The sequence below is a fragment of the Lonchura striata genome, chromosome 13 (genome assembly GCF_050655825.1).
Source record: "Lonchura striata isolate lonStrDom1 chromosome 13, ASM5065582v1, whole genome shotgun sequence".
In the NCBI taxonomy this organism is placed as follows: Eukaryota; Metazoa; Chordata; class Aves; order Passeriformes; family Estrildidae; genus Lonchura; species Lonchura striata.
In genome coordinates, this window is record NC_140715.1 from 7021007 (window position 1) to 7038842 (window position 17836).

At 36.8% G+C, this 17836-nt stretch overlaps 1 protein-coding gene across 25 annotated transcripts in view; it reads right to left on the reverse strand.

Annotated features, from left to right (window-relative positions):
* Positions 1–17836, reverse strand: part of TENM2 (teneurin transmembrane protein 2) — a 1518527-nt gene that overhangs the window by 286082 nt on the left and 1214609 nt on the right. For 17 of the 25 annotated variants that reach the window (XM_085591001.1, XM_085591002.1, XM_085591003.1 and 14 more), the window contains one exon: positions 3328–3411. The exons of the other annotated variants lie outside the window; for them this stretch is intronic. In XM_085591001.1, the coding sequence (XP_085447127.1) occupies positions 3328–3411 (84 nt within the window). The remainder of the gene's footprint in view (positions 1–3327; positions 3412–17836) is intronic. 25 annotated transcript variants of the gene reach the window in all.

Genomic DNA, 17836 nt, shown 5'->3' on the forward strand with positions numbered 1-17836 from the left:
ATCCCATCATAAACCCAGGTCTTGCTTTTGTTGTTTTGAAAGGACACCCACTAGAATTTGAACCTAAAAATCCCCTTTTAGTGCACTGCAATATGTTTGATTGACTCATTTCTTTCTCTCTCCCTGGCAAGTCTTCTACTGCACTCCAGTTCAGGTTGGCTTGCACATACTAAGAGCTGATACCCCAAGCAGCACACTTTTACATTTCTTTTTATATATATATATATATATATATATATATATATATATATATGTATATGTATATATGTATGTATATATGTATGTATATGTATGTATGTATGTATGTATATACACACACATATACTCAACATCATACTTCTGGAATGCTTAAAAATAATTATTTTTATAAATATCTGGAATTTTGCTACATTAGTTTACAGCTCTAAAAATAAACCAGGGCTGGTCTGGTTATTTTCTTTTTTGCATTTTGTTTGTAATTCTATATTCTTATTTTGACACAGATTAGAGATCTTGTTGGTGGGGGGAGAGAGGGGTAGTTGAGGTGAGTTGTTTATTGTAGTTTTTAAAATCTACTAGAAATTCTCCTTCCAAAAAAGGAGTACTCAGAAGTGGTGAGATTTAGGACTACTCCAAATACTAGTGAGGGGAGATGTTTTTCCTGTAAGACAATTTTATTGTCTTTGCTTCCAGAGCCAGACCACAGATCTGACAACAATCTTTCTGCCTGTATTTCTGAACCACTGACCATTCTAACACCCATGTTCAGCACTTCATCTCCTTTTTTGTGGCATCTTTGACCTTGGCATAGCAAAGGCAGAGCAGATCAAGAAACTCATCATTTTATTAGAGCACTGCAAAGCAATCTGCTCTATGTGAGCACACATGAGAACAGGATACCTTTGAAATGCAAAGTCTGAGGGCTCTTCTCATGGTGATACAAAGAGTCCTCTTCTGTTGACACAACATGCACACTGAAAGCTTTGCAACACTATTTGGATGCATTCTCAGCCAGCTGAGGCTTTAAACTAAGGTTAGTGCCATCTGTCTGGTTTTGGCAGCATCCAGATTGATGTAGAAAATCCTATGGCACTGTTTAAAAGGAGCAGAGATAAAGCTTGCTTTTAGTCAAGTCCCTGGAATTATTAACATCAAAGATCTGGCTGATATCACCAGGCAGCACATCTGGGTCAGCAAATTCACTTCACCTTTCTCACCACATTCAGAGCATTCAACAAACTATTCCACTACTCAGATCAGATTTAGCATGTCGAAGAAGTATGACTCATAAAAGTCATAAAAGGTAATGTTTTTCTGTGGCTTGTCTCAGCTCAATTATTTTCTGAAATGCATGTTAAATCAAGCCAGTAGCAAGCATTAAGGCTATCAAGTGTTTTTAAGTTGTGATATAGTTATTAATACATTTTCACATTCTTCTTAATTTCTAGAGCTCTGAACACAATACCAAAAATTTAAAGCAATATATCAATCAAATGTGTTTGAATTGGGAGGAGAATTAGGATGCAAGGTAAAAGAAGCAAACCAAAGAGAAACAGTATTTTGTTTCTATAGAAGCATCAAAGCTTCAAATGAGGAAAGACATTTTTCAGTTGGATGCAATTTGTTAGGCAAAACCTTTCTGTGATCCTGGAAAATGTATTCAAGCATTATTCTTTGAGATTTAGTACAGCCTAAATAGCATAACCCACTCATTTCACCTGTGCCAAAATCCTCCTGCAACACCAATAATCATGATTACTTCAGAAATGCAGAAATATGTACAGAATCATTCCCGTTCTTTATTAATTTCATCTTTATTACCAACCATACACACACCACACCTTGGGCAGTTTTTGGCACTGTACATCAGCACTATGGAAATTTAATTACTCTACCAAAAGCTCTGGCTCCCACTCTTCTAAGAAGCATGGAAACACAACAAACAGTCCTTATCTGCTGCTTGAAAACACTCAACACTCATGGGCTGCATTAACTAGGAAAAGGTCACAGATGCTCAACCTTTCCAGAACCTGATTTAAGAAACTGTTCCAGTATTTGCCTAGTCACTGTTTGAGATTCAAAGAATAATGCTATTCACTGTTTTTTACCAAAAATTAAGCAATTATGGGAAGAAGTACAGCAGACAATGAGGGTGATGAGAAAACCTCGGTTTAGGTCTCATTTGAGTATTAAGCAAGCAGAGTATTTTTCCTCATTAGGGCCCTCATCTTGCAAAAGCATTTACTTAAGTGCTTAAAAAAGAGCCCAAACAGAAAGGCATCTTTCATGTATGTACTAGGTCAGAGGTGCACTGGAAGAAAATAATAAAATAACAAAATCCATCTTTCATCTCTTTAGGCAATCAAACACAAGGTAAAGTTTGCCAAGTCAAGGACAAAAGGCTTTATCAAAAGCAGCTGACACTGTAGTTAGCATAAGCATATCAAGTGAATGAAAATAATTTTTGAATTCAAGAAATATCAAGAGGAAGATGTCACCAAATCATTATCTTTGTACTAAAATTCCTTGAGATGTCTTTTGATTTATATTACTACAGCCTGGCAACTTTTATTTTTTCTAAAAAAGTGCATTGCGAGTTTTTTTCTCCAAACATCCTCTTCCTCCTAAAGTAGTTTTACTCTCAGGGAAGCACAAGTGTGAGAGTGTGTGGGGAACAGTGGTACTCCAGATACCCCTGCCTAGCCATGCAGGATCCCCTACAGACCCACAAAAACCAACACAACTCCCTGATTTGCACAGCCCCACATCAAGTGGGGCCATCTGAATCTCATACTCTTAGATCAAAAATATTCAAATCAAGACAGAAGATGAACATTCATCACTAAATCTTTCACCAATTGAAGAATCTCCAACAAAACTTGTGTCCCTTGCAAACCTTTACCACTGGAACACAACATATGCGATTGCCTTGGTGAAAATACAGGTGCAGGGACCATTTTGGTTTAAAATTATGCCTGTGACTACCCAGAGCTGGCATCTCCTCCAGCTCTCAGCTCTCCTCCCCTCATGGAACAAGCCTGACAACATGAAGCAGGATCAGCTCAGGGAAAACAGCTCCTTCACCACCCAGCCAAGCCTCCCAGCAAAAAACCCCTAAATTAGTTCAATCCAACCAGAAAGGTAATACTCAACAAAAATGAGTAGTAGAGATCAGGTTTATTCAACGGAATATAAAAACCCAGGAAGAAAAAAACAGCCAACCAAAATTTCACAACACATAATAAACAGAACATACACAGAACAAGATTAAACTTTGCACAACACACAAGTTCTAAACTGGGTTCTAAGTTTACAAGGAATATAGTTTAAGCAAAATAAAAACCTTACGTATTAGAGAGTTCTTTGCCTCAGCCAGCTGCTGCCAGCTTGTCTGTCTGTCTTTCAATTTCTCAGAAAGGTGTGTGTGAAAATCTAAATGAAATAAAACAAATAACATTTTAGAGATGGCTCTTCTTTTCTTCCATTCCATTCATTTTTGGTACAACACAGCCAATAGAATGTTTCATCTCCTCCCACCCAAAGCATTCCTCAAGAGTCAGTAAAATACATTACTCTCCATTATGTAGAGGTTAAGAATTCTTTTATCTTGTTACCAATGACATTAAAAAGCAAATTGAGTAGTAGTAGTTTGGTGCAATCTTGCTTTCCAGGCAGTCCATATACCCACTGTCAGCATCATTAACCACAATAAGGTCTGAGGGCATAAAAACCTCTCAAAAATCTCTCCTTGGGTAGAACTTTACCCAAAGGCCAGCAGAGCTCCCATACAGGATGTAGAGGAGGTGCTTAATTTCAAACCAGCTTATTTTCAGTGTACTATCCATTACTCCTATAGTCAAATACATATCATTACATCCTTTTAAAAGATAATTTTTACTCCCTAAAAATAGACTCCTAATTTGGAAAATGGACATTTTCAGTTGTAATAACAATTTCTTACAAGTTTATTGCAGCAGCATTATGATTTTGACTCTCAACATAATCAAGCTCATTCTCCTGCATCTCAACTAGACAAGAACAAATGAAACTCTACTGTTGCAAGGAGATTATTTTTTCTTTTCAGTCTCATAAAACTCTCAATTTTTAGGAAAACACATTTTAATACATACACACAAAAAGCCCCTTTACTTTTGAATTTACTCTCTCTTAGACTAAAAGAAAGGAACTAAAATAATCCTGGATTTTGAAAACATGACATAATCAGGGAGTCCTATTACATTTGAAAAGCTTGAAATCAATTGAGAAGTATTATTGAATTTCCTAATAACATTAGGAAAATTTTCAGATGTAGTAAACAGGAAATATAAAGGCTATTTTATTTATTTCCATTATTTTCCTTGCAAAAAAGACAACCAATAATTAATGTATGGTCACTCTAATTCTTGTTTTTCACTGTCTGTAAGTTTTTACTGGAAAATATTTATACTTGGTGCATCTCATATTCAAATCCTTCATAATATTTATAAGATAATAATTTAATATTTCACGCAACACTTAAACAAGTCAACAGTGGAAATGTGTTCTGCAAACACAGCAATTTATTATATACAAAGAAAAAAGTCAACACATTGACACAAATAAAAGAAGAGCTGACCAAAACAATAGAAAACAAACCACTCTGCACGCTAGACAACAAATTAGCTATTTGTTAGCAGCAAAAATACTTTGCTTCATGTGGAATAAGGTGAAAGAATGACAGCTCCTGAGTCTTACAGCTCTGGCTTTGGGGGGAAAGGAACCTCAAGGGACAAGTTACAACAATAAAAACCAGAATTCACTGCACTGGCTCAATGTCTCCCTGCCATACAGAAAGTGAAATTTTGCTAAGGTACAGCTATAAGACATTTTTGGGTACTTTGGCTCACATCTAATTAGTTCAGCTTTACTTTTATGGCACAGACTTCTGATTTACAAACAAGGAAGAAAAAAGATTTTCAGGAACACTTATCAATAAAGAGAATTCAAAGAACAATGTACAAGTCAAGCAAAGAAATGTGAAGGGCAGAGCACTGTGCATATCAGTGTAAAGATGCTCTAATTAAATAATTATTGCAAATTTCTTCTTTTGATATTACTAGCAATTTTCCCCTACAATAAAATACTAAAAGTTGATATTAAGATTTTAAAAATGGAAAAAATTAAATATAACTAAATACATGCTATGCAGGAATAGATCAAAGAGGAAGTAATAAAATTGTTTCGTGAAGCTTTTTTACCCTTTTCTTTTTTCTGTGAAAATAGAGCCAAACTCTTAAATACAGTGCAATTCTTATGCAGTACCTACAGTTAAATTAAACCATGTTAGTAGTTAGCAATTATTTCTGTTATATTCCATCTTATCATATACAAAGTTTTGAAATCTTTAATGTCTCTATTTCTGTTTTAATACTAGCTTTAGCTTTCATTTATCTTTTATGAGGAAAACCAGATTTAATCCATCAATTAATTAATCTATTGACATTTTCTCACATTACCCTTTATGCTTGTATATGTTACTGAATCTGCTATTTTCTCTTTCACCTGTCTGTGGCCACCTTGGATATTTGATCCTTATCAAGGACACAGATGAGGACATCAAACTGTTCACCCAAGGAAGGTGAACCATCCTTTTTTTGTGGGAAGCACCTAAAACTAATGGCTAAAGCTCAAGTTGCTAAGCATGGTTTTTCCAACAATTAAAAAACAAAAAAATTGTCACCAATGCCCAAAGGAAAAGAATATTTCAATGTTAAGACACCTTAAAACAGTGTCATCTGAAAGGAGGTCTCCATGGGCATTACCTTCCTTTGACACTCACAGGGAGTTAAACCTAATTGCATTTAGGGTTATCTCTAGCAGCTACATTTGGAATCAACCATCCTCAGGAGGACTATTCTTCTAACTAATCTACTTATTAGGCTTTTATTCAGATTTAGTACAGCCTTTTATAAAAAAAAAAAACATCTTGAAGGGACGGTAATGGATTTTGCAATTATCAGACAGGAAAGAGCAGACTATGACCTACAATCTTTGGCCTTACCAAAAATTAGGAAAAGAAAATCTTTTGTAAGTAAATCTTTAGAACATTAAGTTAATTTTAGCCCTTATCAGACAGCACAGTTATATCTGGAAATGTAAAACCTGTGTGAATTTCCCGCGCTCCTCCTTTACATTTCCTTAAAACAACCCCTCCCACAGTAACTGGCAGGGAGAAAGAAACCAGTTTTCTGTCCTTGCCTTTCAAGGATGAGCAAGTAGAAGTTTTTGGTTTGCAGTCTCAAGCCTATTTTAAGCCAAAAGCCAGCACTGATACAGGTGATTTTAGATACCAGTACAAATCCTGGCAGCATCTTTTGAAGACTGAGAAAACAGCTACTGCAGTTCTTGACCTGCTCTCCCATGAGGAATACATGTATTTTAAATATTTCTCTAAATTCTCTCCCAGCCTCACAGCCCCCCAGGGAAGCTGCCACTCTGAGGAGGTTCATTCCCTCCCACAACTGGGAGGCACCTCTAGACACCACCAGCCAGAGGCTCTGGATCCCAGTGCAGAGCACACCTGGCCCCACAGGATATTTCTCTGTCCCAGGAAAGAGGCTATCAAATACCCAAATATTCTCTTGTTCTTAGTTCTAATCCCTCTTTTGAGCTCTCCTAGCAACTACTCGCAGCCATCAGCAATCCAGGAACAAGCATCACTCCTCTCCCCTCATCCCCAGTTGTTTTCTTCCATTGAAGTTCTTCCCTTCATAGTTTAAGTAGATGCTTCCTGCTATTCACTATAAATTCCCAATCCTATTATTTCACAGATATTCTGGCATTTTGCTGTTTATCATTTTCCAATTGGCATCACTAAAAGTCTGGCAACCGATCTTGTAAGATGTGCTCCACCCTTTTGTGCTCCATTGTTTATGGTTGGGTTGTTTGGGGGTTTTTGTATGCATGAAAACTTCCTTACATTTTATAAGTCCCTTCCTCCACCCATAAGTCTTATGTCTCTCAGTCAACATTGATCTAAAAAATTACTGTGGAACATTAAATATGACCAGAGCCTAAACATCCTCCTAAGCTCTGTTCTCATTTCTCCTCTTCTATTTATCAAAGTGGCATAACCCAATTTTTACTAGTAATATACAATAAAAATCTGGTTTATTTTTATAAAGTAGCACTTAAAAAACCTTGAAGAAAAGCCTTACAAATAAATAGCCTGAATTTCTCAAGCTGCTTTCCTTCCCTCCCTATATTTTCACAAAAACATCTAGTAATAAACTCTTGCTCCTTTCCTGTCTCATCTGTGTGGCTGAGACCTGTCCCAAATATCTCCGATTTCCTTTTTACTGACCACTTTCTGTGAGCAGTTCTCCTCTGCTGGTATCTCAGTGCATTTCCATTGTGTTTTGCTCAATGATTATTGCTCATTACTATGATAAATGAGGAACAGGAGAAAGCCCATAAGAAGACTTTCTCAGTACCAGACAGGTCAATGCTCTACTTTGCCCTCAAAAACCAGGGTTTTTTTCCCATCTTATTCTGCCCTAATACTTCATACCATGTCTGGTGGGCAGATGGTACTCAACCAGTACTCAACCTCTACACACACCACCTCCAGTTAGAAAAAAACCCCAGCAATACAAAAGTCATACACAAAGGCATGGGAATGAGAACTGTTCTGCAACAAAAAGGCCACACAATTTTTCTTTTCCCATATTGTCTTGACAGAATTACTCTCTGCTGTATTACTCTATTATGTTCTATTGCACATTTTATATCCAATGTTTTGTTTGATCTTTTGTGAAAGTTGAGTTCGGTTCTCTCTCCTCCAAAGTGCATTCAGCAACTCAATTAGGCTTAAAAAGCTTTACCTTCAGCATGTACTGGCAGCTCTCAAGCACAATTATTCTCCAATGCAGAACACCCACAAGACATATTTATGCGTATACTTCCACAAAATAATATGTTAACACACCACCCAACGTTCCTGCAGAATTGACAAATACTACAAAGGAAAATGCTCCAATGCAGTTCAAGCATATCTGAAAGTACATTTTAGTTCAATGAACTCCACAGCTAATACACCATTTTCCCTCTCCTCAGCCTAAAGATAAGGTTAAAAAATGGGAGTCAGAAGAAGTTTTTACTTGCATTGCAATTTAAAACTTCCTAAATACTACAAGTATGACCATCAAGAGATGTCATGTAGAGGAGCTGGTTTCCAAGGGCACTATCCATGTCTTTTACAGAGAATAAAGCAATTATTTAGCTACATTAGCAACAACAACCGAGAAATTAAAATGAAATATTTTTGTTTTCATTTCCTATGGAGTACTAAAAGCATTGGATGTCTTTCTACCATAAGAATCACAGTGACATGCATAATTCAGTCAGCTCTTAAAATGCAGAAATGTGTCTATTTCTTTGTGTAGAAGTCTGTTGTAACTATGAAGTCAAAGTTAACTGAACTTAAATTTCAAGTAGATTTATTTAAGTCAAATTAAATGATTTCTATTAGTCTTATCTCCCCAAAGAATTAAATACAGCCCTATTAAGTCCAAATGATTATGTCTACATAGGAGTGTCAATCAATTTCACAATATCACATTAAGATCATGCCAGTAACGTAGCTGGTAATTTTGACAAATCTTCTCAAATTCCCCTGAAGAGCCAAGCCCTAATGTCTAAAATATTCATAACTGCCTCTTAATTCAACATGGTCATTATTTCACACAAAAAGTAAAACTCTAATTGGAAACTTCCCAACATTTTTCCTTCTGGTTTTACTTTGCCTTTTGAAGTAAAGGTCAATTCAACAACGATTACTTCATGCTGTTAGGAATGGTTCAGTAGCCCCATACAGACCAATGACTCAGTTACTAGTCATGATTTAATAATTATGGAGATATAAGTAACAATTCTCATAGGAATAATTTATTAAAAATTAAGAAGAGCTACAAGCAGCAGCTGAAGGTTCTCTATAGTTGCTTTCTCTTTTTTTAATACTTTTTACATGCAGGCCTCTCACAAATAACACTTTACTCTGTGCCAATGACTATGTTTTTAGAAAAAAACCTAAACACCTGGAAAGACCAGTAACTCTACTGTTAAAAACAAAATTAAATCTTGAAACGAGTTATCCTTACATAAGTATGGTGACAAAACTCACATGAATGAAATTTTACAACAGAAGCTGTCAGGTACAAAGTTTAAAACACAGAGTCCTGTACCTGTCAATTATGGTACCCACTGCTTTTTCTCCTCACTTTGGCAATGCACAAAACTGCATAAATAAAAACTCATGGAGAAGATTAAAATCAGTTTAAATCCTAGAAGTAATTCCATAAAAAATAATTTTTCTCCTTATTGCAGGATATGTATTTTTCAGTTCAGTCAACCAGTAGAAGTCTTCTGACCATACTAATTTACTACATCTTCTGTAGAATTAGGAAAAATCTAAAGGTAGCTGCTCTTGATTTTCTCCAGCAACCTGAATATTCTGCAGACATTACAATATCCTGCCTACCTCTAACACTGTAGCTCATTGCTCATTTAAAACCAAGGAAGCCCCTAAAAATACAAAGTGATTGAGATGAGTGTTATAGCAATAGCAGTGCCTCACAAAACAAAACTCTTGAAGCAATAACTTCAGCATCTGTCTTCCTCATTATTCATTTATGTTCTTCACTGTTAAGAATTATTGTTTTTAAATTGCTATGGCAAGTTAATTGATGAGCCTCAACCACCTTTAAACCTACTTTTACTTACTGATCTCTATTGTCTTTCTACAGCAAGTTCTACTAGTGAAAAAAAAAAATCAAATTACAATTTTCAAGTAATTTAGTTGGTAAGATCTTATTTGTCATCTGTGCCTGTAAACAATTTTGAAGAACTAAGAACTGACACACAACTGTCAAAAAGACAAGCTTGCAGCTTCACTGTGGTTTCTGCTGTGGAAAAAGACATGAAGAACAAGATTTCTATCTCAAACTTTACCAAATATCTGTTCAGTCTCTATAATGAGATCACCTATAGCTTTGAAACAAAACTATTCTCAGGACTCTTTGATAAAGAATGTAAGTACAACCTGTAGCAAATCATATCAAAGATATTTTATAGCTTCTCTAGCCCAGGGAAAAGTATAAAACCAGAATAAATACATGAAAGTAATACTTGAGAATATCCTCTGTAACTCCAGGAGCTTGTCTCTCCAATTTCCTAAAAATGTTATTCAACAGCTCTGGTTGGATTTTTCTTCCATCAGTTCCTCAAGTCTGGCTCCGAGCCAGTGTAAATTGTTAGTATTTACAATGTCCAAGGACAAGAAGTCCTGAATGTATATGAGGTGGATTTTTGTTCATTTTGGATCTGCCATTTGCTAAATTCATGCTGTCTAGTTTCCACACAGGTGAAAGGCAGTGAGCAATCATTCCTTTTTCACATTTTTGATGTCACTCACTGCAGCAGAGGCTCCAGCCATGTCACCAGTGGCTTTTACACTAAAGAATATTAAAATAATACTTCACAAGGAAACTGTGCCATACTTTGGCTAAGTAATCTCACTACCTTTTGCAGTTCAACTGTATGATTCTTTAAGTGAAAGAACAAGAATTCAACATATTGTTCAATGTTTATGGACCTTCCACACCTTTCCACAGTGGCAGTGATTATATTTTCTGGTTTCTTTAAATAAACTTCCCACTGATTGCTAGTTTTATTATAAGAAGAGGTTTGTTTGCATTATTGTAGCCTTGCATGGATATCCTTCCACAGGATTGTCCACTAACATAACTTTCCTGAATCTTAATAGACAATTCAAAGCCCATCATAATTCCTCAACATTTATCCATTTCACCTACTGTTCGTACCTACCATTCACATTTTGAGATTATTTAGGAAATTTTCAACATCTCTGTCTTCACTACAGTGCCATACAGAAATCAATTGTATCAGTACTTTCCTGTTTCTCCAGCTCATTCTATAAACCACCAAAATTAAGTTTGCACTATGAACAGAACAACAAAGGGCAGGAAGAGGCTGTAATGCTCAGAAAAAGCCCAGACAAATTCAGCTCTTTTCTGAACCAACATACGTGACCTCACACATGATGGCAGCTGCCCCCCCCTGCACACAACATGGGCTGACACACACTCATCTCTTTCCTGATGGAACGGAGCCCTCCGTGCCCAGCTTGTCCAAAATGCACAGAAACTGCCCTGGACAAGACAGACATACACAAACCCATCACAGCTTCATGCTGTGCAGAGTTACAGAGAAAGCATTACACTCCCTGACTCAAAAGGGATAGGAAATAAACATAGACAATACTTTCTCTCCTACCAGAAGGATATTTATGATGTGAAAAACACTGCAATGTGTTCTATCCAAGCTACAAATACTGAGTCATGTGGTGATTGACCTAGTTTCCTGTTAACTTCAAGTGTATTTTTAGTTACTCCTTGTTAATTTATGTTTTCATTAAAACCTGAGGGATGTGTCTTTTGAAGCCTGCTGGAGAATGAATGGAGATGTGATGCTTTGCATAGGATGCTGAGATATTTTTCCCCAATGTTTTCTCTCTCTAAGTCACAGGTCTAGTAGGAGCTCAACTGAAGAGCAAATAAACATAATTTGTTTACCTCTATCTTATCCTTCCTTCACAGGAATTCAAATGCAAATGAAAAATAAAACAAGCCAACAAATGCATCAAGTGGTAGAGCAGTGTAATGACTCCAACCAACAGAGTCTGTGCTCTGCTCACTGCCACAGCCTCTGCAATCAGCAGGACTGGCAGTGACATCCCCTCTTCTGTTTGTAACTGAATACTCAGAAAATCATCCCAGTATTTGTACAGGAGTGATATAATTAATTTTCAGAATTTTGTGGAACAACATTTTATATAGACTATTAAGGAGATTACATTGATTTGAAATAGAGCAGAAAACCCACCTAAGAAAAGAGCCCTCTGAGTGCTTCCAGTCATGGAGAAGATGCATTAAAAGGGCTTTACTTTTGGGAAATGATGAGCTTAATTTGCAGTAAGTGGAAACTAATTGTTCTCAGACCACAAATGCAAAGTCAGGAAAATCAGGTCCACTGTTGCCAATTCTTTCTTAGTATGAAAATGGACCATAAAACTTCAAAATTTATGTATGGACTCCAAAGGTTCACAGCAATCAAGAGCTGATTTTCTTTTTGCTTGTTTTACCCCTTGTCTACCACTCAATTAAATTACAACATTAGATTTTGTGTAGTAAACAAGCACAAAATACTACATCAGGACCTAACTTCGAATGAAGGCTCAATTTCAGTAATGATCCTGATAATTATATTAGGACAGCCTAGGTTTCCCTACAGCTTTCTATTTTTCAAATTTAAAGAGAGTTATGTGCGTGATGACAGCTCTGTGTGCTCACAAGACTATTCTTACTTTATCCTGTCTACTTTCACACTCTCCAGAAATTCAGTTTTAAGCTGCAGTTTTCAAGTATTTTGTCAATCACAGTTTATCAAATGCATTCTGCTAAGGCAGCTGTCAGGACAAGATTCAGCAGTGACAAGCTGTCTCAGCTCCTGTTCATTCTACCCTTTTTATCTCTGAGGAGGAGAAATACTCTGGCTAGAAAAGGCTTTCTACCTGTTCACTAAACAGGCAGTGGAGTCACTGTTGGCAGAGCTCCTGATCAACAGAATGAGGACTCCCAATAAATTCTCAGCAGCCCATTTATGCCTACTTTTTCCTTATCATAAGTGCTGCTCTGAAAACACTACTGGCACTCTGCACACAGAGGTGATTGAGTAAAAAGACACAGTGCAGGTTGTCAATTTATCCTGAAATAGCTTCTAGCGGATAGATAAAAGCCTTCTAAACCATAGCACAAGACAGTGCTATTACACAGAATCTCTAAACTTCCCACAAAAAATTCCAGAAAAACACTCTGCCCTCTGTTACACACACACACACACCAAAATTATGACATCAAACACAACTACTTGTGCATATAGTGAAATATCAGTGCATTCTGAAGTATTTTCTTATACATCCTGGCAATTAAGAACTTAATGTCATCTCACTCTGTATAAATGATATTTCAGAAAGGCTAAAACTGGGATTATGCCAAACTTGCCTTTTAGCTTTAATTGTGTTGACTACATTACCTAAAAGAATCTTCACTTATAATGACAAATCATGACTGGGAAAACATGTATAAGTCAGATTTTCTCCTCCTCCACATATATTACCATGGAAATGCCAAAAGCGTAAGACAGTTCACAGACAGCTTATCTCCAAATATTTTAGTTGATCAAAATGATGCCATTTAATCCTATACATGGTCTGTTCTGGGATGAAGAAGGGTGTCTGAAAAGTAGAGTCAGTGTTAATCTACATCAAATGCTTCTGCTTTTGGGAATAGAATGAAGAAGTTTCAGTCTTCATTAAAGAGAAAGCAAGAAAAGGCCAAGTAGTCACTTGAACTTTAGAAGTGTTAAATAGTATTTGAAACAGGCTGACATTTGAAAATTTTCAATGGTTGTCCATTTTTTAAGTGTCCATCATTGCCCATAAATGTCATATAAAGAAGAACAAAGCAATAAATGGGTCAGAGTAATCTCAGAAATAAAAGAAAAATCATTAGGATATGAATAGGAGCAATTAAAGTGCCTTAGCACAGTGTCTCATTGCCAATCCCAGCATGAGAGGAGAGAAGCGGAGCTGGAGGCAAGAGCAGGAGCAACAGGAAGGAGTCAGAGATAAAAAATACAAATAACACAAGAATGACCTTAGGTGTAAACAGAAATCCAAGTCTCAAGTCTACATGCTCCTACAAAAACTACCTCATGTTCACAGCTAGTTTTCCACTGCATGCTCCATGCTTGGCCATAATGGAGCAACAAACTACAAAACCTTTACGAAAAACTGGAAAAAAAGACTTGAAAGGACAGCCAAGAAGGCAAGAAAACAAACATTACTGGTAACAATTCTGTTAGAGCTGGGAAAAAACTTACTGAAAAGCTCCAAGGACCAAGAATCAGAGGACTGGCCTGAAGAAATACATTCAGACTGTAATAGCATCTTATTCCTCCAAGGTAAATAAACTGGACACATCACACATCCTTTAGATCAAGGATTAGATATTGTCCAAACACTAAGGCTCTGTTTAGAAGGTGGGAGGGGAGGGGACTGGCTCTGTCCAGAGGCTGTATTTCCTTTTCTTGCACTCCTGGCGTGGCAGTCTGCATGAGCTCCTACCTTCAGTTTGTGCAGGGCACAAATCCTGAACACATCCCTGTTGTTCAGCAGATCCAAAGAGTGCATGGAATGGAAGGAAAGCATGCTCATGTATAAAATACTGCACAAAGCTTCTTCTTTGCCAGCTGATGCAAAAACATGACAAGAGATAAGCTTAGAACATGGTAAGACTTTTCATATGCTAGTAATTTTAGATTTTCTTTTTTAGTGCTAGCCATAGGACTAAGTTACATCAGTCAGAAAAAATAATTTTCTGCTTTGAATTTGTGTAATATCTGCCAAATAAGAGAAGATGACACAAAAGCAGGAGGGGATGACTCAAGTGAAGGGTCATCCCATCAAGAGACCTGTTTTCCCAAAGTGGACAGACTGTTCCTGAGCCCAGCAGTGATCCTCCAGCTGTCATTGCTTTTATCACAACACCTATGATGCAGGTTGGGTCATTAACTCAGGACATTAAACATGCCACCAGCCACCCGTGGCCAAGAACTGCATTCAATCATCTGGGAGCAAAGGCATGTTTTTGAAAATAGAATTTAAACCTGGATCTTTTCTGGACACAGTTATGCCTATCACTGAGAAAATCCATACAGCTGCTGACCCCGTTCCAACACAGAGGAGCACTGAGCTGTAAAACCAGCACTCTTCTGAAGGAGACAGCAAACAGAGCTTGGAACCATGACAAAGCAGAACCTCTGCCTCACAGAGGAAGTTGCAAATTTCCTAGTTCACCTCTGGATGGAAAAAATTTACCAAATAGGGCATCATGATACAATTCACACAAATATTGATCACGCAACCAATGGCACCCTGACATCTTAACTAGCCCCACCCAATTACTTGGTGGTCTTACCCCATCACAAGCATTTTGAACTTTTTAAATGTCCACATATCAAATCGTAATTGTCAGTCATGACAAACCCGAGATATCATCTGGTACACAGAGGCCAGCAGGCAAATCACATGATAGTGATCTTAACAGAATGGGACCACTACAAGGTGAAAAATCACTTCTGGAAGGTTCAAGTGAGCAAATATCTCAAAGTTCATCTTTATGACCTTTCCTTTCACCATCTAACACTGACACTTTTAAGCTGTTACTTACTGGTCAACATGTCCAGCATGGATTAAAAACCCATATAGGTGGGATCTTTACCTAAATTAGGCACTTAGACCTTGGCCAGATTCTTTACAGAGAAGCCAAACTATTCTCTGCAGTCAGAGAAGAGAAATAAGCACTCCTGAGATGTGTTCAGAGGGGGGTCTTGTCCACCTAACCTAAATGAGTGAATTTGTGACAGACTTGTCTTCCTCTGGAAAATATCTAAAAGCACCTACCACTCCCTGCTGACTCCAGGAGGAAAATCAGCACTTCAGATGAAACATGGCTTCACCAAGCACAACATGGACACAGAACTGAGCAGATTAAAGCTGAGCATTGGACACTTTGCTCTTTTAATCTTCAGAACAGAGTGCAAAAACAACCTCCCTAAAAAAATAAGTTCTTGCATGGCTGGATAACATAAATTGGTAAAGCAAGGAAAAATGTTAAATTTAAATGTCACTAAGCATGAACAATCCTTGCTGTGTTAAAGTGTGAGTAGTGCAGCCCAGGAAACAATTCACTCTGAAGAGAGCTCAAGGACTGTGACTGAGCTTCCACTACTTTTCACCTAATTCCTCTGGCATTGCTCCTGGATTCTGAATGTCCAAGCAGTCCACTTCTTGCACAGATATTCAGATTCTATTACACATCACTGGTTTGAGGTAAGCAGTGTATACAGGGACAGCAGGTTTTAAATTCATATTCAAAAAATCATACCTAAGGACTTTAAATGGAGAACTACCATAATCTCAATATTGAAATATCTTTTATTGTACATGTTACAACTTATTTTTACATGTTACAACTTATCACAAATAGGACATACTGAAAGAACACCTACAACAATTCCAGTAGATGCACAATATTAATTATCAGAAAATTCCTGCATTAGATGTCTTTTGTACAGATTCAATGCAGAATTACATATTAACATAGCAGTTCTATTTATTTCATAACTTATTTAGACTCTCCAATCTTACCTCAAGGGAGGCAGAGCAGGCTTTCTAAAATAAATTTTGTTTTGACCTAAATTGTGTGTTTTTTTCAAAACATCCATGGTGTTCCATGAGTCTTCACCTAAAACTATGAGATCAATGCTTCTAAGTGGGAAGTTTAGGACCGTAACTATACTGCATATAGCAAATAAAACATGCAAATATTGCCACAGTTTCCCTTACATTAGGTGAAGGAAAATTAGGGTACAAAGGAAGATTACATCAACAAAACTATGATATATTGAATTAATTTACCTTCAGATATTAGAACCAGTACATTTTCTGCTCATTTCCAGTTTTCTAAGAAATCTCTAAATACTAAATATGCTAATATATCTGTACTAGTTAATTCACTTTTATACTACACTGTTCTTCATAGAACTTCATGATTAATAAACATTATGGATACTGTGTTTATTCAATTTTAAATTTTAATTATCTTGGTTTTCATAGAAAGTAAACATTCCCATTGAATGTCAGCAAAACTAGTGTGAGAGAAGAATGGGAAAGCAGTATTGTTATAAAAACTCTTCTTGTTTTCTTCTTGTTCAATTCATCTAAGACACACAGATAGAGAAACCCAAAGTGGTTAAAAAGGGTATTTAGGACTGGTTATTTAAAAGTACCTGCCAGAGCTGCTTAATCAAGATGGATAACATCCATGCTACAGCAGAAGCATTTCTCCCTTTTTCAATCATCTTTATGATTCAACTAGCCTGAAGATTTTGTTGAACTGCAAGAATTAAAGATTATTATAATGCTATTGTGAATTAGTTCATTTCTGGTTGTGCTTTTAATCAACAAAAACTCTATCTAAACCTCCTTGTCCCCTTCCTCCCTCCCAATTCTCACTTGTGCTACCTACCCACATAAACCAAAAGCTGCAAGAGAACTGTGTCCACGGCTATGGCAGCACCCCTTTCACTGAAGCAACACTTCAGTATTGCCAGAATAAATAAATTGTTCTTCTACATTGAGTTGATTCATCACTCACATCTCCACAATGCTACTTTAGAAACGGGCTGTAAACCAAAATAAATTCATCTGTTGTTATATCATGAAAGTTAGTGAGCCTTTTTTATATCCCATTTTTCCTCAGTACTTTTCCTGTATAGGCCCAAACCACTGCAAAAACCAATAATTTATACTTTTTCCCCCTTTGTGTTTGCATCAGACCTTAATGTTCTTCAATTAGATGTAGATATGGGCTCTGAAGACAGCAAAGTAAGGTCATGCCAGTGGGAAATTACAAGTTATTAACCACCCCACTACATTACAGCTCCACAGGAATTTTAGCTCTCCAGCAAGTTAATAACTCATCTTGCTTTGCTTATTTTATAACCAGAGAATTTTCCCCCCGCTATTGAAAGCACCTTCTTCTCTAATATCAATACCATCTAACAATTTACGCAATGCTCACTCTTCCATAGATCTAATATTTAATTGCTTTATAATGTCCCTGACCTCACTATTTTGGGGAACAGAAATACAGCAAGAAAGGACAAACCGAGGTGA